We start from the raw sequence: 25,238 nt of genomic DNA, 5'->3' as shown, positions 1-25,238 counted from the left end.
AAAATAGGAGCTTAGATAATTGTAGCTTTCTACCTTTATACCCTGTTTTCTAGAAAATGTGTCTAGGTGTATTTTCTTCCTCATTACTTCTAATCTACTCCTTAGGGAAGTTCAGTGCCTGTCTGAAGGCAATGATTGTTCTTATAGCTTGTATCTACAGATTTTATTTAAAAGCTCTTACAAAGACCTTTTTGAAGATTGCCTTCCTTTTGAAACCATTATTCCTGTGTCAAATATAATAGGTAGTGTGATATGGATAAGGTTTCGTAGTGTAATTGTCTGTTGCAAGTCTCTGTACACAAACCAGTGCTTGTGTTTACATGGTGAAAGTTCATGTAGGCAGCATTTAATCTTGAGCATCTACATTACTACATCTTGCAGCTGATATAGATATTCCCAAATGTGAGCAAAATCCAAGATGAAAAAGATAGAAGTTTTCAAGAAGAGACTGGACAGCCATTTGTCCAGAATGGTATAGAGCAGGGGTGTCAAACTTGATTTCATTGAGGGCCGCATCAGGGTTGTGTTTGACCTCGGGAGGGGGGCGTGAGTGAGTGTGGCCAGGGTGGGTGATGCCAACTTGACATCACTCATGTCATGGGAGCCTGTGGTGGCCTGAGCGCTCTGACAGCAAAAACAGTTCGGAAGGGTCGAAAACAGCTGGAGAGGCCGCTTGTAGCCCTCCCGAGCTCCATTTTCATGCCAGAGACACCACGGGCCGGTCCTTCATTGTTTCCAGGGTGGCCCCGTGGCTCACTTCTAAGTACCCCATGGGCCGGATGTGGCCCGTGGGCCTTGAGTTTGACACCCCTGGTATAGAGTTTCCTGCTTGAGGAAAGTATTGGATTAGAAGTCCTCCAAAGTCTCTTCCAACTGTTATTCTGTTATTTAAGATCTGTTCATTATTAGTTTGCTTAAAAGGTAAACCATTCCGCATGTTGACTGAAATTCAGGCAGGATATTGTCTGAGCTGTCAAACAATCATACCAGTGCTGGAGAAAGACTGGTTTTGGGGGGGGGGATTTTTATTTGATTTCCTTCTCTCATCTGCAGTTCCCTTGCTCTATCCCGGACTTCTTAGATATGGGGGGGGGGGGGGTTTGAACAAGAGCAGACACGATGAACACATATAAAATCATGCCTGGCATAGAAAATGTGAAAAAGGATAATTCCATTGGGAAGAATGGAAGCTGTTCTTCACACATAATTAACCTGTGATAATGACTAACTTGGATGGCTTTAAAGAAAAGTGGATCAATTTACAGTGGACAAATCTAGCAAGGGATATTGAACTTGATGATACAGTTTTAACTGGAAAGAAATTAGGCATAATGTGGCAGTATTTACAATCCCCAGAACATTTTGAATTGTTTCCCAGTTCTTAAGAGTAATTCATAAACCAGTGTCATGCCCCCGTCGGAGTCTGAATCTGCGGGGTAAGATGAGCTGGAACAAGAACTGACAGCGATTGAGAGGGCAGCTCCGTTGGCCATGGAGGAAACTGGGGATGGGCAGAATCAGTCCAGGCAAGGCTTTTCAGAATTAGTAAGACCTGCAGGCAGGGAGGAACAGAGGCAGGATGAACACGAGAAACAGAGCTCAGATAAGGAGCAAGGACCAACCCCTCCTGATCCAAAGGTTTGGAGAGTGCAGAGAAGGCGTGATCAGTGCAGACTGATCAGGCTACTTGAGAGGAGAGTGCCGCGCCCATCTTCACCAGGCACACCTGGGGAATGAGACTTAAGGAGATGCTTTGGGTGGGAACATTTGTCGGGAACAAACACTGAGTTCCTGAGGTGTTGTGTGCAGACGTTTGAACTTGGCGTTCTGGGCTAATTACCTGGATCTTTTGCTCCCTGAACTCCTTGATTTGCCAAATGCATTTGGATTTATTGCCATGCAGCCTTGGGACAGACAGCGCTGGGCTGGACTAATTGCAGCCAGAGGCTGCTTGAGGTTCGTGTGAGGGTTTGTTATCACTCTGCTCTGGGACTTGTCAGAAACCTGAGAACTTTTGGGGAGATTTGGAGCAATAAAGGGGCTGTTTGAACTGCCAGCTATTTGTGTTATCTCTGTGCTATGCCCTGGGTCATCACAACCACAGTTATTCTGGTTCCATTATATATTTCCATTTCCATTTTTGTTTGTTTAAGTTTCAACAGTATGGACACCGAAAGAGACGGGTGTGCATCATTTGGAAAACACTGACAATAATAGCCATTGTCTCCAGATCTGCACAGAGAAGCTCACAGATTCTATATTGTGTTTCCTAATAGTAGTTGTGACCTGCATTGTCAAATATATCCAAATTTTAAGTATATTCACAAATGAGTGATAGTTAAGGTTTGAGATGGAAAAAAATATTTATTGAGGGAGGATACATTAATGCATGTTATTTTAAACAGTGGATTAGGATCCTGGGGAGGAGGGACTTTGGACAACTTAGTGGTTCTTTTTTTTTTTTTTTTAAAGACTTGCGCAAGCAAAATGAGAGTGCTATCAAGGCTCACTCTTTCAGACATACAGAGATGAAGTGCAAGCAAAGCCCTGCATGAATTTTGAGAGTAGTTTGCAGAATTGCCCTTCACCAGTGGCTCATGCAGACAAAGGGCTTTGAAAACTGACTCCTGGTTTGTACTGACCTTTCATTGGCAAAATGGAGAGCAAAGCTCAGAGAGGCTAGACCCTTCCTAAACCATCTGCAAACCTTAGAAGTTTTATTTATTGTTGATTCTATATTTTAGTTTCATTCATCAGGGCAGTCATGCAAATTTATTTAAGGAGTTTGAGATATCACAAGGTAGGACTGGACATCCAGGTAGTCCTCGCTTAACAATGGTAAATTGGGAGTAGCAACTCCGTTGCTAAGTGATATAGTTATAAAACACAATGACACAATTGTGCTGACTTAACGGTAGCAATTGTGGCAATCCCAGTTACCATTGTTAGCTGAATCTCGCACAATTGACAAATGACCCACTTCTCATAATCACCATTTATGAGCTCCTGAGGGCTTCCCCATTGACTGCTTGTGGAAAGCCAGCAGTGAAGGTTGGAAATGGCAATCACGTGACTTCCAGACACCACAACACCATAATTGCCAGCCAGTTGCCAAGCATCTGAATCACAATCATGTGACCTACAGGAACACTGCAACAGTAAGGACCTTTCTTAAGTCCCCCTCATTCAACACCATTGTGAGTTTGAAGAGTCGCTGAACAAATGGTTATTCACTGAGGGAATAAGAGGTTTTTGCACACACACTCCAGTGGTGGGTTGCAACCGGTACACTCTGGTACGGGCATACCGGTGTCTGCCAGGAGCACCGGGTACCGTTCCGGTACAGTGCTCCAGAGGGCCCACCGCCCATCCGCGCTCCTTACCGGTATTTGAGCTCTTTGGGGCTTCCATGTACGGAGCGTATGGCACCTGCGCACTCTGACAAACTGCTGGAGTGTCACGGAGGCATCGCAGAGCATCACAGGTGGTAAATACGCATGCACAGGTGCGCGCATGCTGCCCGCGTTCATGTGGTGGACGCCAGGCCCCGTTGCACCATACCGGGTGCAACGGGATCTGGAACCCACCACTGACGCACTCATTCCAAAACTACCAGCTCATTTTATATTCAGTGGTAAGAATTGATGCTATTGAAATAAAACAAAAAGTTGACAAGAAATGCAACAGACTGCACAGTTCTCTGCTGAGGTGTTACAAAAAAAGGTTAAGTTCTCCAGGGAAACAGTTTCTCCCTTTACAACAATACAGCAATAAAAGAAAGGTCTGTTTCTCTGGGGAACTTAACCTTTTTTGCAACACTTCAAGCAGGATTCCCTCTGCCTCTTTTTTCCTTTCCTTCCGTCTAGGTGTTTTCAGTCCTTTTTTCTTCTTTTCTCAGAGAAGCTGTCCCTTCTTCTTCCCCATCTCCCTCTTGGGATTTGTGTGTTTGTGTGTTTGTTGCTGGATAGAGGGGCATGGGCAAAATTGACTTTTTCTGTTGATTACAAATTTATGTTATAAAGAACATGCATGAAGCCAGGGGGGGTCAGTTAATTTTATAAATGTGGTATTGTGCTTTACAGACAATGTTCATTTCATTGTGTATAAGAATACACAGTTGTGAACATGACCACATTTATCAGGGAGGAGGGAGGTTTCCAGGCTTATTCTCAAATGGCTGTGCAACTTTAAGTCAACACACTGGAAAATATGTCCAGGGTTTTTGTCCCAATCTTATTTTTCTGCCTACTTTTCCTTCTTGATGTGAGATTATGTTAAGTTCAAAGTCCTCATTTTGAAATATAGTTCTATAATATTAATGGATGGATTATAAATGTTATAAACCTCCTAGTGAGCACTTTTAAGGGGGAAACAACATAGAAAATTTTAAAGGCCAGTTCATACAATACCTATTTGCATTTCAAAGAATTCCAAGTACCTGCTTATGCAGTGCAAGGAAGCTTTTTATGCAGGGAATATTATCCTTTAAGACTAGCTTGCTGACTTCACGGGTGAGGGTTTTTTGACAGTCATATATATGATGGAAGCTCTTTTCCATTGTTTTCTTCTGGATTTTTTTTTCTTTTGGATTTTTTGCTACAAACACATTATAAGGACATCTTTGGCAGGGTAAGGGGTGGGAGGAATTTGCTTCTAATGGCAAGGATAACTCATTTCTGCTAATTACAATGAAATCCACAATATATGATCTGCAGTAGTTAGAGTGCAGTACGGCAGACTGCTTCTGCTGACTGCTGTCCGCCTGCAATTTATCAGTTCAAATTATCACCAGGCCCAAAACAAATGCATGAGACTAGATCATTCTTTGCTCAAAACTGAAATAAAATGAAACTTTGATTTTAAGTTTTAACGATTAGAATAATGTTATTATAGAAAACAGCTTAAAATGTTGAGAAATGTGAAGCAAAAGGTTGAGTTGTAATTTTTTTTTTTGTATTCAATTGCACTGAAAGTTGGAATTTGCTCCTTTTTTTCCTTTTTTCTCTTTGAATCCCTCTCTAGGTTTCTTTTAGCTTTCGTTTATTTCTTTCTGTATTTTTATCTTATAGAAAACTTTAATAAAATTCTGAAAAACAACCCCTTAATGTTGATTTCATTTACAGTCATGTTACAGTTAGTTAAGATATATTTCTAAGATTAATCTATGTAATCTTTTCCTCAATGGAAAATTATAAAAAAAATTATGTGAAATACAGAAAACACATTGCAGTGTTTCTGGATTGTGGGAGCCAATCTGCTCCAGAAAAGATAACCCTATTCTCCACATTTTTCTATTTTCATGCCTTCTCATTACCAGATGGATGTACCCAGGCAGAAGGGATTGGAGAAGCCTATACACTTTCAAATTCCAGATAGGCCTCAAAGTGCATTTCATAAACAGTAGTCTTCAAATTACAATTGTAATTGAGCCTGCAGTTGTGATCATAAGATGTGACAGTTGTAAAGCATATGACCAAACCCAGTTTTATGACTTTTTTGTGATGGTTGTTAAGCAACTGCCATCGCCATTATGCAAACTCATGATTCACTATGGAAGCCGAAGCAAATCGCAGTCACATGACCATGGGGTACTGCAATCAGCTGTAAAATGTGATCGGTTGCCGAACACCCAGAATACATCATGTGACTAGGGGACATACTTTGGGACCAGCTTGAATTTTTTGGGGGGTGGGGGTCTGTCATAAATTGAGGAATACCTGTACTTAAGAGCACATGTAACTTGAATCAAGAAGGAAGAGCTGGATTTTGATACAAGAAGTTTGTGCTGGTTTTCATTTCCCCCAATGCATATGAGAAAGGGGAAAAGGATATAAGGATGTCCTTCAGCTGCAGCCACACTACAAGTGTTTATTTAATTAGAATAGGATTAGATTTAATTTTCATTTAATAGTTTGTGAAGCCACCTTTTGCTTTTCACCAAAGACTGATGAGGAAGGAATGGGCTCTAATATACTGAACTGAAGGAAGAACTTAAAAAAAAACCAGCCTCAGTCATTCATAAGAAATAGGTAGACAATCCATTTTTTAAAATTAAGCTTAAAAACTAAATAGAACAGGAAAATAGGGGAATGGGTAAATTATTGAACCTTATGCAATATATTTGCATATGTTCGCTGACTGTGAGATTTGCATAAATTTCTTAAAGTCCAGAGCTTCGTCGGAAGAACGTTTTAAAATGATCACTGTCATCTTTTAGGGTTTGACATGGCATGGATCACCCTGAGTGAAAGGGTAACATCTAAATAAATAAGAGGGGTTCACAGACCAGGACATATCCACAACTCATCCTGGAAAGATTAGTTGTAATTTGGTGTGAGTAATAAAAATATGCCTGGATAAAAGTGACCTTAGATAGAGATCTTGATCCCAGAAAGCAAAACAGGATCAATCCATGTTAGTGCTTAGAAGGAAGACTAGGCAGTTTGGTACAATGGAAAGTTAAAAAGAAAATTCTGGAAGAAGGCAATGGACAAGATATTTTCTTAAAGGAGACAACTTTTTAGGTATCTTCCAGATATAGCATCAAATTTGGCTGTGGGTTGTGAAAAAAAATACCAACTGGAATTAAGTACACAGACATATACCTGGCGTTAGTTTGAAAGATACTGTTGGCTATACCGTCATGATGGCGAACCTATGACACAAGTGCCCCAGGTGGCACGCAGAGCCGTCACCCCCAGCTCAGCTCCACCACGCATGCATGCATGCCTCCCTCCAGCCACCTGGTTTTTGGGTCTCTGCCACGCATGCGTGGGGCATGTGGCGCATGCGGGAGATGCACAGGGATGCAGGGTGGTCATGCATGCATGTGCAGGGTTGTGCAAACATGCATGGGAGCAGGGAGCATGGGGGTTGCATGTGTGGGGGAGCATGGGGGGGTCATGCATGCAGGAACAGGGCACACAGAGTCACACGTGTATGCATAGGGCTGGGGCGCACCGGGGGTCATATGTATTGCATTATGGGTGCGTGCACACAATGACAAAATGGTTAGCTATCACTGCTATACAGTAATAGTGCCTTAACCTGAATAATTCTTGTAGAGTCTTTTTCAGAGATAAAATTGAGGAATATATTCAGTGTGTAAGCAGAAGGAATTTTCTCTGGAAACACCTCATGGGTATACTCTACCATCAGCAGTTGATGAGTCTGTGGAGGCCATTTTAAAGCTTGAGTCATTTTACCTTTTTATGTTCTGAGAGTCTGAATGTAATGAAACTACAGAGTCCGTTTGTCTCTCTGTCATCATTATACTCCACAAAATTGATTATTAGAATGGCATTTTCAATAAAAAAAAGTTCTCAATGGTGAGTTTTCCTCAAAGAGGCCCCCAACAAACTAACATCAGGAGTATTTGAACTGACTGTGACCAATGGCATGGTAGCAGCGGTGCTATTAGAACCAGTCATACTTAAGACAAATGGATACAGCTAAGATACAAGCAATTTTAGCAGTTATAGATGATATTCCTTTTACAAAGCCTGAGAGCATGGACGTAATCCGTAATGTGTGATTTTTTTAAAATTACTCAGAACCAGGTTGACAGATAGACTGTCAGCACTTCTTTAATGGAAGGTGTGTTTGCTTCTTGCCTGAACGCAGTGGCAGGTAGGCCTCTTTTAAAGCAGTCCTACTACGAACCTTGTTGTCAATATTCCCAAGCAAATAACATGGGAGTAATTACACAATTGCAGAGGGTTGGAATGATTTTAATCCAATCTGCCAGTTTATCCACAGTTTGGGGTGCCAATCCATTGACTGAGAAAAGTTATTTGCATATGAACGGATTATGCAAGGCAAGTCCATGTGTAGCAGTGCAGGCAGTTCTTTGGCCTCCAAAGGTTGTCCATGTAATATTATGGTCTGCAAGCTGTAGTGGTTGCCAGTTTGCTTCCAGATACAATTCAAGATGTTGGTAATTACCTTTAAAGTCCTTCATGCATGGGTCCAGGTTACTTAAGAGGCCATCTCATCCCACTGGGATTGGCCCACCCCACCATGCTGGCAGAGGAGGCATGCTCTGGGCTCCATCGCCGGGTATTCCAGCTGGTGGAGTCCAGGAAAAGAGCCTTTTCTGCCATTGCACACTTTTTTTTGCCTCTGGAACATTTTGCCCCATGAAGTGAAGGCAGCTTTAACCCTCCTGACCTGATAAAAACTTAAAGACCTGACTCTGCCAGTTGGCTTGGGGGCTCCAAAGGAGGCGCTTCTCTTTGTAGGTGGTTGATAGATTAATATTAGATCTCACCTCTCCCCATCTCATCCTGCTGCCTCCCTTCCCATCTTTTAGGTATTGTCTTTTGTCTTTTTATATTGTTGTAGTATTTTATATATACAGTTTTATCTTTTAATATTGTAAACTGCCCAGAGTTCCCCTGTGGGAAGATGGGTGGAGAAGGAAGGAAAAAAGGAAAAGAGAAAGAAAGAAAGAAAGAAGAAAGAAAGAAAGAAAGAAAGAAAGAAAGAAAGATTTTTTAAAAAAAATTACAGTATGCTTTTTACATAAATGTGTCCTAAAGAATTCAGAAAATTCAGTCAGTAGTAAAGGTAAAGGTTCCCCTCACACATATGTGCTAGTTCTTTTGGACTCTAGGGGCGGTGCTTATCTCTGTTTCAGAGCCGAAGAGCCAGTGTCTTCTGTCTGAAGACGTCTCCGTGGTCCTGTGGCCGGCATGACTCAACACCGAAGGCAAATGGAACACTGTTACCTTCCCACCAAAGGTGTTCCTATTTTTCTACTTGCGTTTTTTACATGCATTCAAACTGCTAGGTTGGCAGAAGCTGGGACAAGTAACGGGAGCTCACTCCATTACACAGCGCTAGGGATTCGAACCGCCGAACTGCCAACCTTTCTGATCGGCAAGCTCAGCATCTTAGCCACTGAGCCACCGTATCCCTAGTCAGTCAGTAGAGAAATTGCCAAATAGTGTATGGGGAAATAAACATTTCAGTTCTTATATTACACCAATACGAAATCATTTCTGAGTTCATTTCAAAAAAATACTTTTAACTTGCCATTTCTAAATTAGGAGTGTAAAACTTGATAGCTGCACTCCTTCTACAGAAAAGGATAATCCTATCCTTTTTCATTTGTAAAGGTTTTGAGGGTTTTTTTAGTACCACACCTCCCTCTACTGATGAAATATCACACTGCAGGATTTTGATTATTTATGGAAGCAGATGGAAGTGTTTCTTTCATTTATTCCAAAAATCAAGAGGGGAGGAGGGCATTAAAGTCATAGTGAGCAGCTGCAGGAGTGGGCAGGGACTAGGGGTGTCATCTTCAGAAATCAAATGAACAGGTAAGTTGGGAGGTGGAGGAAAAAGGAAGAATACAGGAGAGAAGAGTTAGTGATGATTGCATCCTGAGTGCTGTTCTGGATTATTTGTTACCGATGATGGTTTACTTAGGGTGACTCCCTGCCTGTTTTGTGTGCTTGGGGCATTGCTTCCTACTGAGAGCTAAGAGCAGCTTAGGGAGACTTAAGCCAATTTCTAGAGAGCACATTTATTAAGTAAATGGAACTTAGCACCTGGAAGAATAAAATTGATTTTGTTAGCGGATGACAAGGAGGAGGAGTCCTTTGTTCATTTGTTTGTTGATCTGAGGATCATGGAGAGGGAGAAAATAATAATTAACTTTACTTGAAACAATTTACATTCTGCAACGATACCTTTAACACCATCAAAGAAGAATATCTTCCTATCCCAGGTCCTAGGGCAGGATTCGCTAAGTGGATAAAAATGCCAGTCTAGCCTAAACATCTGGCTGACTATGTGATAGACCATAATAAGAATAAGTAGCACAACTGTGGCAAAATAAAGCAAAGACAGTACTAGTAATAACAAGCATCTTGGGTGTAATCACAACATCTGGTGCACGACTTGAACACCATGAGCATCAGTCAGTTGCAAACGGGAATTTTATTTGGACCAATCGACACAAGAGAAAAACCACATTTATATGCCATTCATAACAGCCAATTAAAGAAGCTAATAAAGAAACAACACAAACAGACCCAAAACACATCCTCTCCAGCAACCTACACTCAAGCAGTGATTAACATCAGGCAAAAAAAAAATCAAGCAGAAAATAATACTGTAATTTAGGAGCTACCAAGGACGAACCTAACCCTAACGCAAACCCCTAAACTGGCAGGACAAGTTACTAAATACAAACAGGGAGTAAACTCCACACTCACTAAGTCAGTGGTTCCCAAACTTGGCAACTTTAAGACTTGTGGACTTCAACTCTGCTGGCTGGAGAATTCTGGGAGTTGAAGTCCACAAGTCTTAAAGTTGCCAAGTTTGGGAACCACTGCACTAAGTTATCCATATTTCCAACATAAATTTGAAAGACCTTTTTACATTGTAGACCAGGTTTCTGAAATTATTGACTGGTTGATTTATAAATCATTTGCACATAGCTGCCCATCTCAAAATCAAGTGATTATAGGCAACATACAACAAGGTTAAAAACAAAAATATTCAAATTAATATTTAAAATCTTAAAATTATAAAAGGCACAAAAACAATAAAAAGAGATTAGGTGATGAGGAGGTATTACCGAGGAGCCATCTCAATATTTTGTTAGTTATACACCAACAGGCATTTTATAGGCATTCTGTTTTAGGTTATAACATAATGTAAATGTCACTCCTTTAACCGTGTATTTTTTTACAGTTCCAACAGTATACTGTATTCTTAGTCTATTTTATCATGCAGTCTTTCCCTTGTTCTGTTTCAAACTTCAATAAGGCTTCATACATTTCAATTACATGTTCATTTTTTTGTACATACTGTAGTTCAACTGCAAATTATTTTTTCTGCTGCTCAATTCCAAATGTCCTGTTATCTACCTTAAATCTTTCTCCTGACTGTGCATATGGAAATCATTGAAAACTAAATCCCACTGCAGGCTCAAATATCTGCCTAACTTTTCCCTCTTTCCATTTCTTATATGTGTTCTTTTTATTTCTTTCAACCCAATTAAATGTGGAAAAGGAATTCAGTTTGGTATAGCAGGAGAAGCTGACCAAAAAAAAAAAAAAAAGATTGAATTTGAAAATGGAACATGTTATCTTTCTCTTGCTCCTCATGTTAGGAAGGTTTAATGAAACAGAATAATAATTTATCAACACAATAGTTCATAAAATAGCAACTGGGCATGGAAAATCTTTCAAGCAATGTGACGGATCTTTAAATATATTTCTTCCTGGCAGCCTCCCTTAATTTATTTTGGCTATGTGGTTCCATGTATACGTGTGTGCATTTTTAAAATCTTGTAGTACTGCTGAAAATGTTTTGTAGCATTATAAGATTTTTAAAAATATACACAGACACACAAAAATACATGGAACCACATAGCCAAAATGTGTTAAAGCGAAAAGCATTTCTGTTTGTGACATGTGTTGATGTGTGTCACTTTATTCTGGTATCATTATTACAACCAGGCCTTGCACTTAACAACCATCACAGCACCCACATGGTCACATGATCAAAATTTGGGCACTTGGCAACTGGCATGTATTTAGGACAGTTGCAATGTCCCAAGGTCATGTGATCAGTGATTGTGACCTTCCCATTTTCCAACAATCAGTCAATAAGGGAAACTGGATTTGCTTAACGATTGTGTAATTCACTTAACAACTGCAGTGATAGGCTTTAACAGCCATGACAAAAGATGCCATAAGATCAAGTGTGACTCACGTAACTACTTTGCTTAGTGACAAAAATTCTGCTCACAGTTGTGTTCATAAGTCAAGGAAACCTGCAGAGCAGGGGTGTCAAACTCATGTCACAGTGGTGTCATGTGATGTATCTGGACTTTTCCCCCCTTTGCTAAACCAGGCGTTGGCGTGGCCAGCGTGTGACGCATCCGGCTCATGGGCCGGGAATTTGACAGCCATGCTGTAGAGCAATGGATTATTTCTGATTTTCATGTCAGTGTGGATGTTAGGGGGTATAAATGTAGCAAAGATAATAATATATTATTTCCCCACCACCTCCCCGATGTATGCACACACAAATACACATATGCTTCTTATTTTAAAAACTAGTTTTGAATCCATTGGTCCAGAATAAAACATAAGTTACAATGTTAAAAGCACATCATCTTTTAATAAAGTCTCATTTATGTTAGCCAGATGGAATAATAAGGATTATTCTGGAATTAAATCAACGCTAGCTTTTTCCTTGTTTCAATGAGCCAAAGTAGCATAATTGTACAGTTATGTCAAATCAATTTTTGCCCAATCACATTTAACAAGAAGATTCTCTGATCTCAGATCCCAAATACTTAAGCTGGAGTCCTTTTTTCTTCTTGAAAGGAGAATTACTGAAGTCTTTTGATGTAACTGGATAGACTTTTTGTTTTGTGGATAAGATTCCCACAGAGAATGTAGTTATTGGAGATTAGCAGACACAGGGTAAATACATATGGCATTAAAGAGAAACAGGATAGAATTCTTACAAACCACGGGAAATAATTCTAGACAACTGCAGGATATTAAATTGAGGATTTTTATTTTCTGCTGGTATTAAAAGAGGCATATTTTGTACTCTTAACTTATGATTGTAAAAAGAAACCCTCTGTAATTGTTCTTTTATATTTTATTTCTGTCATTTAGTTATAATATTTACATATATATGTAGATGGTTTTGCTACCCATAGGAAGACTGCCTGGGTCAAAGGCAATGTTCTCCTGGAACTCATAATCTTGGGACTTGAAACTGCAGTGAAACTGTACTGAAGAAGTAAATGTTTCTTAGTTTCTGGGGTAGGGTGCCTGAAAATATAGTAAAAATATGTATTCTTACATCAATCCTTCTGAGGTTCTATATATTCTTTTCCTTATTGACTAGAGAACATCTAGTGAGTAGAATAAATTTGAAATATTTCGAAGTTGATTCAGGTAACTACTTAAGAAGCAATGATGGAAGTTATTTTTTGCCTGGAAACTATTCTTCAAACATTTCTCTTCACCCCTAGTTTGTCACAAGCCTACATATTCATGAATGATTTTGACATGTCTGCTTTGATCTAATACCAAAAATTACAGAACAGGGCGTTCCATGTCATAAGAAATAAGTGAGGCCATTAATAATTAGGAGATAATGGTATGCCTATGAAACTATTGGGTTTGTGAAGACCTAAAGGCTTTTTCAATACATCAAAACAATTGCTTGTGATTTTGGAAATGAAGACGTGTAGTATTTTTAATAGTTTTAATAACAGTGATTATATTAACATTGAGATTGGAGTCAAACTTCAAGTTGGGGGAGCCATACAAGAGCTGGCATTATTGTTTGGCTGCTGTGGAAAGAGGTATTTCCTAGTGTGGAGGGTTAGATTCTGTGCAAACAAGAGAACAACAAAATCATTAATTAAGATGAAACAACTATCATGTTTCCCTGAAAATAAGAGAGGGTCTTATTTTCTTTTGAACCCTTTTGGCCTTATTTTTGGGAAGGTCTTATTATTTTTGAGGTGCAGGAGATGGTGAGCGTGGTCACCTCATGGCCGCTGTTCTGTTGCGATATTTTTGGGGAGGGCTTATTTTCGGGGGAGGGCTTATTTTAGCGCATGCATTCAAAAGCCCGATTGGGCTTATTATCAGGGGAGGTCTTATTTTCAGGGAAACAGGGTACTGTCACATACAAACCTTTCTATAGGAATTGGTTGCTAAATACCCTCATTTTAACATTTAATGAGTTGTCTACTGCAAAGCTCCTACCTCTACTACTCCCTTTGATTAATTAAATGTTTCTTTCAGCACTTACTATTAAATTATTCAGGATGAATAATATTTATGAAGCTTTATCTCCAAATTTTAAATGATCATGTATATCCTGGAACAAAAGTTTTGGGGAAAAAATAGAGAAATATTTAATTTTATGCATCTATATAATTCAACTTAAAAAAAATCAAAATACTCACTATTCGAAACTTAGATATGAAAATAGATGTAATTTCTTGTTGAGAACTAATTTATGCCCAAATATCATAAAAACCTCTTGTGTTTCTAGAGATTGGCTTTCTATGAGAAAACAGTTCCATCTGCTGGATACTAAGGGTAAACATAAAAACATAGTTACATTATATAAGATTCTAATGATATACTAGAATGTGTTGGTCATAAGGTATTTTAGTTTTATTGATTATTAATCCACATTTTATTGTTATTTTGCTTCTTTCCCCCATTGTTCTCTTCTTTATGTTCTTGCATCTTTTTACAAGTACAACTTGTATTATTTTTCCTTTGTTATGTATACAGTTGTAAACATTTGAAATAATTAAAAATATTTAAGTTACAGAAAAGGATTACAGTACTATTAAATTTTCCTTTCTTTTCCCTTCAAACTTCATGCTTCAGGTCTACCTTTCAGTCAGCTCATAATTCAGGATTTTTTTAAAAAAACAAATCTGATTATACTTGGGTAAAATAAGCTTGAGATTCTGAGAATCAGATTCAGAAGGCAGAGAATTAAAAAATTCTCCAGGTAGAAAACTAAATGCACAAAGTTCTACTCTAGTTATCTTTTTACCTCATCATTCATTCGTCTTCTCACTTCCAGTTTCTTCATTTTATAAGTAGAGTATTTTATTTTTCTGTCTGGAGACATCTTGGTCTGCTCTCTTTATCTTGTTGAGATTAAAGCTTAGGTAGGACCATTATTAATACACAATTTCATTATATTTGATCTTGGATCATCATAAATTGCAATTGCATTCATTATAAGATGTATTTCTTATTGACAAAGATAAGTCTGCTTTGAAATTACCGAATTATGTCAAACACAGTCATCAAGACTGCATTTACCTTTCTCTGGTTATTCTTTTAGCATACATATGCAGATGGGGCATTCATTCATTCATTCACTCACTCACTCATTCTGGATCACATAGAAGTCGAAAATAAATCTTCCCTCCAAACAATTGGGTTCACATTGGAACGCAATATGTCTGACTCATTGATATAATTCTCTGGTTTTTGATATCCTTCAAATATCTGCAGATATCTGAATATATTTTTTTAAAAAAACTCTTGTATCACTGAGGTCAATTATTAATGTGAAAACTGCAACTCTATATGTATAAATATATAAAAATTTAGATCATATTTTTTAAAAATCAGGGATCACAATTATTTTGTCAGAAAATTAGTCTATTGAGATATATACAGGTAATCCTTAACTTACAACTATAATTGACACGAAATTATGATCGTAAAATATGGCAGTCATTAAGTGGGTCACCATGTAACTGCACCTGATTATACAAGGTGTTTTTTTTGTGGCGATCAATAAGCAAACAAGAGGGTTTCTGCTGGGAATCCCAAGTAAATGGTAAAAACTGGCAAAACTCATCAAAATGCAGTCATGGGACCATGGGACACTGCAAATGGCCATAAATGCAAGCCAGTTGGCAAGTACCCATAATGCAATCATGTGACTGGGGTGTGGGACTGTACATAGCTCTGGGAAGTCTGTCTTAACTTTGAATGGTTGCTAAGCAACCAGTGATTAAATGACTACCTGTGTAAATTATCATAACAGAATTACAACTTAATTATCATAATCAATTATGCTAGCAATGCTTGATATAGAGCAGTGGTTCCCAAAGGGGGCAGTACCACCCCCTGGGATGACTTAGGGGGGCGCTAAGAGGCAAGGGGCGGCAGCAGGGGGGGGCGCTAACAGGGCGAGGAAAAAAAGATTGTGTATTGTGTTGTCTGCAGAGGGCGTCGCCCCTAGGTTTGTAACTTCCCCTTAGCTCATTCTCAGATGGAAAGGAGAAACTTTCTGAGCAGAAGATGGACTGTTTAAAACCCATCGGCGCGGGCAGAAGGACGAAATTACCCAAACAGACCTGGAAATAGCTGTGGGTTTCCCTTTAAGCAACATCACCACCCTCCCCTCCAATCACCGCCTTCCTCCCAGGAGAGGAGCATGCTCCGCTTCAATCGCCCGCCCCCCAACACCACTGGCGTCTTAGCCAACCGACTTGGCTTGTAAAATGGGTTTTTTTAATGGTCGGTGGGCGGGGAGATCATGCACGGTGCTGTTACGGGGGGAAAAAACCCCACCAATCGAATTCTAGTTGAGCTTGTGAGAGAGCTCTTTGCCACTGGTTTAAAAAACAGTCACATATTTCGTGCTATCCTTTTCCTTTGCACGGAGACGCTGCTGGGTAAAAGTAACTGGGGGGAGGGGGTGATGAGCGGAAGTGCGGTCGCTCCCTTTTGGTGTGTGGATTTTGGTTAGGGAGCTTTGGATTACTAGCAGGAGGGAGCTCGCATTGCAATCTTCCATTTCTAGCCTTGTTGTTAAACTCACAGGAGCTTTCTTTGATATAGGTATAGTATACTATATGTATATACTACTATAGTATAGGTCACAAGTCCCCAAACTTGGCAACTTTAAGACTTGTGGACTTCAACTCCCAGAATTCTCCAGCTTAGCTGTCTGGAGAATTCTGGGAGTTGAAGTCCACAAGTCTTAAAGTTGCCAAGTTTGAAGACCTCAGGGGGCTGGACCAGAAGACCTCCAAGGTCCCTTCCAGCTCATTTATTCTAAAGCTTATAAAAGCTCCACTCAATGCTGTTCATGGATTTTCTTTTAGGATGTGTGTTTAGTTTTTGAAATATCCCCATTCCTATCCTTTCTCCTTGCGGAATTACTGGTTTTGAATAGTTGGTTCGGCGAGCAGAGGTTTAGCCATTGAAACCACGTAAGCATTTAAAGGCAGAATGTCTGTGTTATGCAAAATAATTGGCAATCTGAAGGAGATAAGATTATATTGTATGCCTTTGTATGTGTGGGTATGTGCACATATAAATTTTGCAGCAGGGTTAACAATGACCGGAGCACCTCTTGGTTAGCATAGCCAATAAGAAACTTGGCCAATAATATTAAGGTAAGTATGAGCAATTCTCTATCCATGGTTGCTTTAAAAAAATGTCACCAGAGTTTCTTGCCATTTTTGGATGGGGAGTGGATGAAAACAATAATACAAATCTTAAAATTGACATTTTTTTAAAAAAAAAAGGAAAAATAGATTGTACTTCAGTTTTGCTTAGATGTGTGATGTAAGTCAACTGTTTTTGATATTTAGACCACCAAATCTTAAAGACTATGCAAATGGTTTGGAAGGTGTTAAGTTGCAAAGCTAGTGTTGATACCACTGGGTGGGGGGCACTGAGGATCAGTTTGTAGCACCAAGGGGGCGATGGACTAAAAAAGTTTGGGAACCACTGATGTAGAGGATGAAATATTGCTATATTCCAGTTCTGTAACACATTTTCAAATAAGGAGATAGATTAGGTAGGTAGGTAGGTAGGTAGGTAGGTAGGTAGGTAGGTAGATAGATGATTGATAGATAGATAGATAGATAGATAGATAGATAGATAGATAGATAGATAGATAGATAGATAGATAGATAGATATAGAGAGATATAGAGAGATAGATAGATGATAGATAGATAGACAGACAGACAGACAGACAGACAGACAGAGAGAGAGAGAGAGAGTGAGTGAGTGAGTGAGTGAGTGAGTGAGTGAGATGGATGGATGGATGGATGATAGGCAGGCAGGCAGGCAGGCAATACCAGAAAGCAGTTAGTCAGGTTACAATGGCAATTCGGAGTGGAATTTCCACCTCAAAGTGATGTGAAACAGTTGCAAAACACAGAAACACATGACTATATTTCTTCGCAACAGGGATTGTACAATCCTAAGTGTCATTATAACTATAGGACCACAGGAGAGCAAGCTGGGGTGGGTGGGGTTGTACCATGGGGGGGCAGGCACTCCAGAGCATCAGGATGCAGCAATAGATGTGTGTGTGTCATGAGGGATGGGCGAAAATTTTAACTCTTGAAGAACTATAAAATTTGAGTTAGTTTCATTGATCCATATTTCTCTGTTTATAACTTCTCTCTTTCAGGGCTACTAAACAAATATTAGTAGTACAAATATTAATTCCTTTGTTGTTAATCATCATAGGTCTGGGGTGATCATTTCAAAGGACAAGAGAATGGGGGGGAGGAGGGAATGGCTATAAGATTTGTCCATTTTTTTCATTTTCCTTGTGAGTTGAATTCTGGAAACTTAACCCTAATACTTCTCACACTTGATTAACAATAACAAAGGAAAGCTGAAGTAAAACCGTACGCATAGTCATGGTCACATTATTTTTCATTTAGCAACCACTTTGTTTAATCATCAAGTTGCCAGTCCCAATTGCAGTCACTAAATGAGGACTATCTGAACTCTCATACAAAGAGGCTCACTGAGTAACTTAGAGGCAGTCATTCTTTCTCAGACTCACTAAGCTCATAGAATTCTAGCCATTGAGAAAGTTGGAGAAGGGAGTGCTATATGTATTACATTGAACTGCTGATGGTATATAAATATAACAAAATATTTGAGCAATATTTGAGCATGACAGTGTAAGAAGAGAGCATTATGTGTATTCTTTATGCCTTACTGACTTAGAGGTAATATTTATAGTTTATTGTAAAATGTATATAATTAAGTGCTAAAACTGTATCTTTGATCTGTTTAAAAGGATATTGAATATTCTTTTTCCTCCCCTAACAATATAGGAGTTGTCAAAGTGGATTACGGAGATGTATCAGTCAGAAAAGCATTGAGAGAAAATTTGAAATGTAAACCATTTTCATGGTACCTAGAAAATGTGTATCCAGATTCTCAGATTCCACGTCGTTATTACTCCCTTGGAGAGGTAAGAAGGGGAGGGGGGGTTATTGCATAAGAATGTGTTTTTTTAAAATGAAAAATATCTCAGATAAGTAATGTAATTTAATTTAGGCCTGAATTTATACCCAATTTATACTGAGAACATTCACATTAATTTTTAAAGCAAGAATTAAAACCAGTCTGGTTAGCATCTAGATCTTCTAGAGCATTATCATATAATAATTACCATTTTACTCGATTGATATCTTTTTGACATTCAGAAATGAAAATTATGAAGCATGAAATCTTAAAGCTGCTGGAAGGAAGTCCTTAACTAGTTTAATGAAGCTTGCCCATTTTTTACTTAATAAACAAATCCTGATCAAGTACTATTTTTTCCCCTAAGAAATAAATATCTCTTTTTATATTCTTTTAGCTCTGTTTTACTAAAAAGCTAATCATTGAAGTCCAGATTCATAAAAAGGATTGTCCAAATGATTAGGCAGAAACTGCCTACAGTTCAGACATTATGTATCTTAATATCTATTTTTTAAAAAATGTTTGGAGTGGGTAGCCTGAATATGTATTCACATTTTATTTAATAGACATTTCACGAGAGAACTTGGAACTCGTTCATTACCGTCAATGAAAGAAGTGGAGCAAAATATGATATCTGACTTTAACACTGAGTTTACGCTCCCTATTTAACATACTCACATTTAAAAGAAATTTCATGTGATTCTCTTCTCAGTGGCTGCTATTTGAAATAGACATTTTCAACTGCATAAAAAATTCCAGAGTTTTTCTCCATATTCATAAAAGGATGGTCATTATAATCTGCCATTTACAGTTGCTAAAAGAATGCAACTGTAAATGTAAAACAGGCTTTAGTCTTAGAGCTACAACCACACAGAAAACACCATGTAATGTTGAATAAATTGATGTGGTCTAACGTCTGAGCAAATGGAAGGACAACACTGGGATGGTGTACCTTGAAAGAGTTCTGAGCAAAAAAATTGAAAGATAATTTTCCACCTGTATCTACTTATATAACCTTCCTTGCCAGACTAGCCATTTTTACAGGTAGTCATCAATTACCAACCATAATTGGGACTGTTAGGTCCATTGCTAAGTGACAATTGTTAAGCACAATATCATGTGATTGCACCAACTTACAAGGTCAGTTCCATCAGTTCTGATGGCGGGTTATTAGGCAAATCAGTGTAGGTCAGGTGTCAGCAACCCTTGGCCCTGGAGCCACATGTGGCTCTTTGATCCCTCTGCTGCGGCTCCCTGTCGCTCAAAATATGTGTCATAACCGCCAATGTGTGACACCTGCCAGCACGCAATTTATTGAGCTTTTCAACCCCCAGTAGGCCAACCATGGATAAATCCAAGAAAAGAAAAGTTTCAGAAGAAAACAGAACCTTTAATTCAACTACATTTGCTAGTTTTGTGGATGCTCAGGAAATAGTCAGGCATGGGAAGGGTTTTGTGGCTTCCAGGGTTTTCTTTTCTGTGGGAAACAGGTCCAAGTGGCTCTTGAGTGTTTAAGGTTGCCGACCCCTGGTTTAGGTCATTAAACGTGGTGTCATAGGATTGCAACTTGCAAATCCCGGTCGGCTTCCCCACTGATTTTGCTTGTTAGAAGCTCCCTGTGAAGGTTGCAAATAGTGATCATGTGACCGTGGGATGCTGCAATCAACGTAAATGTGTCCCTTTTGCCAAGTCATATGACTTCAACTTGCAACATCCTGTCAGCTTCCCCATTGACTTTGCTACTTCCTGCCAGCTTCCCCATTCACTACATTTGTCCGAAGCAGGCTGGGATGGCTACAAATGGCAATCATATGACCATAGGATGCTTTGACAGCATCCACTTTGAGGACCACTCATAAGTCTCTATTTTCAATACTGTTGTAAATTTAAATTTGAATGGATGCTAAGCTAACGGTCAGCAACTGAGGATTACTCGCAAGGATTACCTTGCAGTGTCTTTAGAAGATAGGATATATAAGTAAGAAGCAATTGTGTGGAGAATTGGAATTAATGAAGCCTTGGCAAGCTTCCCAAGGAAGGATAGTAGCAATGATCTACACAAAATTCCATAGCCTATCCATTACCTTTATCTGTTTACCAATTTTCTCAGTTTAAAAAATTATCCACCTTAATTGTCTTAAGCATTTTTAGCTTTGTAATGGGCCTGCTTCTCAGCATTGAATACAAAAAAATCTTTAATTGTTTTCCACAAAAAGAAACAGCATTACCTATAAGATGTTTTCCAGGCTGAAATATCTAGCAAAGATTTCGTTTGTATTGATAATGTTGCTCATATGATCTGAAGCTTTTCTTCAAGGATAATGTTGGGAAGGTCTTCTAAAATATAAGGAATGCTGAGAAACAAATAGAGTTTTATTTTTGCAAGTAACGTAAGTACTAACATAGGGCTCAATGTACATTATTTTTGTTATCTTTCATTGAAAGCTATCTAGGACAGAGATGGGTTCCTACCGGTTTGGCCCGGTTCGGTCAAGTAGGTAGTAACTCAGCCTGCCACGCCCCCAATCTGGTTCTCTCGGGGGCGCCACACGCAGAAGCATTTTTGTAGTACTGTGCATGCACGCATAGCGCACATCAAGCCTGCGCACAGTGCGTCCCTGAGCGAACTGACAGTAGCAGCAGCCGGAACCCACCTCTGATCTAGGAGTGTCACTTTCCAAAAGCAGAACTTTGGAAAGCATAGTTTTAATAGAAATTATCTCTTCTGCACGAATAAAAATGGTGGTGCTGTTTTTTAGACAAAACTCCAGTTAACACAACTTACTATTTTATTTACAAATAACATGTGCCTGGTTCCTAGGGCATCTCATGGCACTGAGTAGACACACTTGCTGGAGACTAACTCATACTGAGTTATGAGTTTTAGCATAAACATGTTCGTGTAATTTGGCATGATCCTAAATTTTACATAATTTCAAAAACCATTACATTCCTGCTATTTTTTCTTCTTAACTATAAATCTTGTAATAATGATTATGAAATGTACTTGGTTTTATTTTTCTCCACAGATCAGAAATGTTGAGACAAACCAATGTTTAGACAACATGGGGCGTAAGGAAAATGAAAAAGTAGGCATATTCAATTGTCATGGCATGGGAGGAAATCAGGTAAACTATACCCTATTTATTATTTCTAAGGCTTTGCACATTGATATAGACATTAATGTTGGAGCCGGGAGAGTGACAAAATAAACATTACAATATCACAATAACAGCTTCTGTCCTTTTGTACCTGTGTGTCGAAACTATGCACATGTAAGGGATAGGAAAAACTAAGTTTATTTAAAAAAAGAATATTTGAGGTTGTGTGCATTACAGATAGAGTTGCTATGAAGCTGTTCTTTCATTGTTTCATTGTTCCTATCTTAGAACACTTTAAACATTTTAAGTTTTGTTCCATTAGAACTTGAATAGTTTCAAACATGGCATGGATCCATTTTTGTCCCAAAATTTGAATGCTTAGATAATACTTATTTTCCTAAGTGAATCAACATAAAATAAAATCAAATTTGGTAAAAAAACAAAAAACACTCATGAAATATCTGTTTAAGCAGTTTGAAGCTTCATTGATATTCCACCAATTATATTATAAGCTTGTCCTATATTGTGCTATATTATGCTGGACTTTGATTTAAGATATATTATGTATTGAGTGAACAAAGTAAGTAATTATCCCCATTTTTCTTAGACAAATGCAATCTCATTATTCCTACTATATTTTGATAGTTCTCAGACAAAAGTGCAAATTCTAGGCCATATATAACAGATTACAGGAAATGGAGTAAAAAAGAATTGTACAGAGAGGTTTTCTTCCATTGTTTTAAAGCGAATTAACTCAACATTGGCATTTTTGCTTTAGAACTAAAGCTTAATTTCACTTTAAATTTACCAGTATTTGATTTCCCACAACTTCAAATTCAGTGAAAGTAGATGTCAGAAGCTTCATTGACTATATAAAAGTATTTTAGTGCAATGAGCAGGCCAAGTGGTGAAATGTCCTTAACAAATATGGGAATCTTTTATGTGAACTCTAAACACAGGACAGGATATCACAGTCTGGATGGAATGTGGCAAAACAGACAGGCTCCTGGTCAGGATAAAAGTGAGATAAGACCGTATCCTCTCTTCTCCTTTATTCAATCTATAGGCTGAGCAAATATTGGGGGGGGGGGGGGGGGGGTGACTGAACTGCAAGATTAGCATAGTGTTAAAATTAGAGGAAGAAACATAAGCTTGCACTGATGACACTACTTTGATAGCTGAAAATGCAAATGATCTGCAAGCTCTAGTAATGAAAGTCAAGGAGCACAATGAAAAAAAAATGGGACGTGATTAAAATGAAGACGACCAAACTAATGAGAGCAGGTGTAGCACCCAGTCTTAGTACTGACAAAGAAGATATTGATGTAATGGATAATGTCGTCCTTTTAAGATCAACTATTAATAGTAAAGGCACTAGCAGTCAAGAAATATGCAGGTTATTTCTTACGGGTGTATAGTGAAGGCCTTGGGAAAAATATTCTGCTATGATGTGTCTATAAAAATGAGAATCATGCAGGCAGTGTTTTTACTTGTGACACTCTACGGAAATGAAAGTTGAACTTTGAAGGATGAGGAGAGAAAGAGAATCACTGCTTTTGGATTTTGGAATTGGATAAGAGTCATGAGAATACATGAGTAGCCAAGCCAAAAAATGGAACAAATTAATCCAGAATTCTAACTCAAGGTACAAATGATCAGCCTCAAATTATATTGTGAACACAATATGTGAAGATATGGCTGCCTTGAGAAGTCTATAGCAATGAAAAGAAAGAAAGAGGATAACCAGCAGGAAGGTATGGATAATTACAGCAGTGATGTGTGCACCATTCGGATATCTGAAAGACTTGGTTTGAGACCAGCCATACCTATGTGATTGCTAAGAGTCAATGTTGACTTGATGCCACCTCATAAAAGTAGAAATGGACAATCTGCCCAGAGTACTGCTTTGATGCCCTGGAGACCCATTCCCTTTCTGATTGCACTGCTGCCTTTTCTGTTTATTTTATTTATTACATTTATTTATTAAAATTTATACATCACCTTTCTCACTATCCAGAGACCTACAATACAATTTTTATGTTGAATTGGAAAGAAAAAAAATGCCCCCCCTTTCCCAATTAAGAGAATAACAGAATAGAATAACAGAGTTGGAAGGGACCTTGGGGGTCTTCTAGTCCAACCCCCTGCTCAAGCAGGAAACCCGATCACATCCTGGACAAATAGCTGTCAGTCTCTTCTTTAAAATCTCCAGTGATTGAGTACCCACAACTTCTGAAAAGCAAGCCCCGTTCCACTGACCATTTGATTGTCAATAGATCATTGATTCTAAGTTAAACATGAAGGCTTATTCTTAGTGCCAGGAACATAATAAATATAAACCTTCTTACAGTTGTAAGCTAGTTAATTTCAGTTTCCAGGCACATTCTGCCCTGATTTTGAATCACTATAACTAAGATTAAATCAATTTTTTGTTTTAAAAAAATCATTTATCAACTACATTATAGCTGGCTGTTAATAAGAACTTTTTCCCCTCACCTTGGATTCAACTATTTGGGACATTTCTTTTGCCAGTTATTTATAAGAATATGTAATCTCTTGAAGGCCATTTCTGACATAAAATAATTTGTAGAAATGACGTACTTTAAGGGATTGCAGGGTCTTGAAGTAGAGCAACAAGATAGAAATTGATGCAAATGTATTGATATGTCATAATGATGTCACACAATTTATGATGATAGCAAGATAGTCCTATGTCCACATTTACATTTTAGAAGAAGTATATAGAGGACATTGCCTCCTCTCACAGATACACAAATTCTGTAAGTTTTTTCTAATAAAGGCTAAATTCCAAGTGTCTCATAAAACTAATTTTAGATAGTGCAGTAGGCATATTCAGTTAAGTAAATTAAAACATGAGGTGAAATTAATATCTTCCTTACTACATTCAAAAATCAACAATGTAATATTTTATTCAAAAGAATATCCAGTCATCTGGCTTATGCGTGTAGTAGTATCCTTCCCAAATGAACTTGACCGTTGCACTTCAGTTACTTATTTTAAATTAATGCAAGAGCCCTTTATTTATATAGGCCAACATCACTGAAATGGCATTAAGTAACCCTATATATTTTCTCCATACATTTAAAAAATCTCTTATGTGAAAAGGGTTCCTATTCCCTTAATTGTCCAAAAATATACGAATGATAAATTAAGAATTAAAGCATTTTCCTTCTTGCATGCTATTAGAAGTTGCTTATATAAACTGTGTTTACATATGTGTAGTTGGAGTTTACTATAAGCCTTTGCAACATTTTTTTATAATGAACTTTGTATCATGTGTAACTAAATATTAGAATATTAACAAATTGTGATTAAATCTGTTTTTAATCTTTTTCCTTTATAATACACCTAATT

At 38.2% G+C, this 25,238-nt stretch overlaps 1 protein-coding gene across 2 annotated transcripts in view; it reads left to right on the top strand.

Moving 5' to 3' along the window:
• Positions 1-25,238, top strand: part of GALNT13 (polypeptide N-acetylgalactosaminyltransferase 13) — a 230,149-nt gene that overhangs the window by 178,337 nt on the left and 26,574 nt on the right. For both annotated transcript variants that reach the window (XM_032217135.1, XM_032217127.1), the window contains exons 9-10: positions 18,630-18,769; positions 21,792-21,890. In XM_032217135.1, the coding sequence (XP_032073026.1) occupies positions 18,630-18,769; positions 21,792-21,890 (239 nt within the window). The remainder of the gene's footprint in view (positions 1-18,629; positions 18,770-21,791; positions 21,891-25,238) is intronic.

The sequence above is a fragment of the Thamnophis elegans genome, chromosome 1 (genome assembly GCF_009769535.1).
Source record: "Thamnophis elegans isolate rThaEle1 chromosome 1, rThaEle1.pri, whole genome shotgun sequence".
NCBI lineage: Eukaryota > Metazoa > Chordata > Lepidosauria > Squamata > Colubridae > Thamnophis > Thamnophis elegans.
Note: the sequence above shows the minus strand (reverse complement) of the source record. Positions and strands in the feature narration are given on the sequence as shown.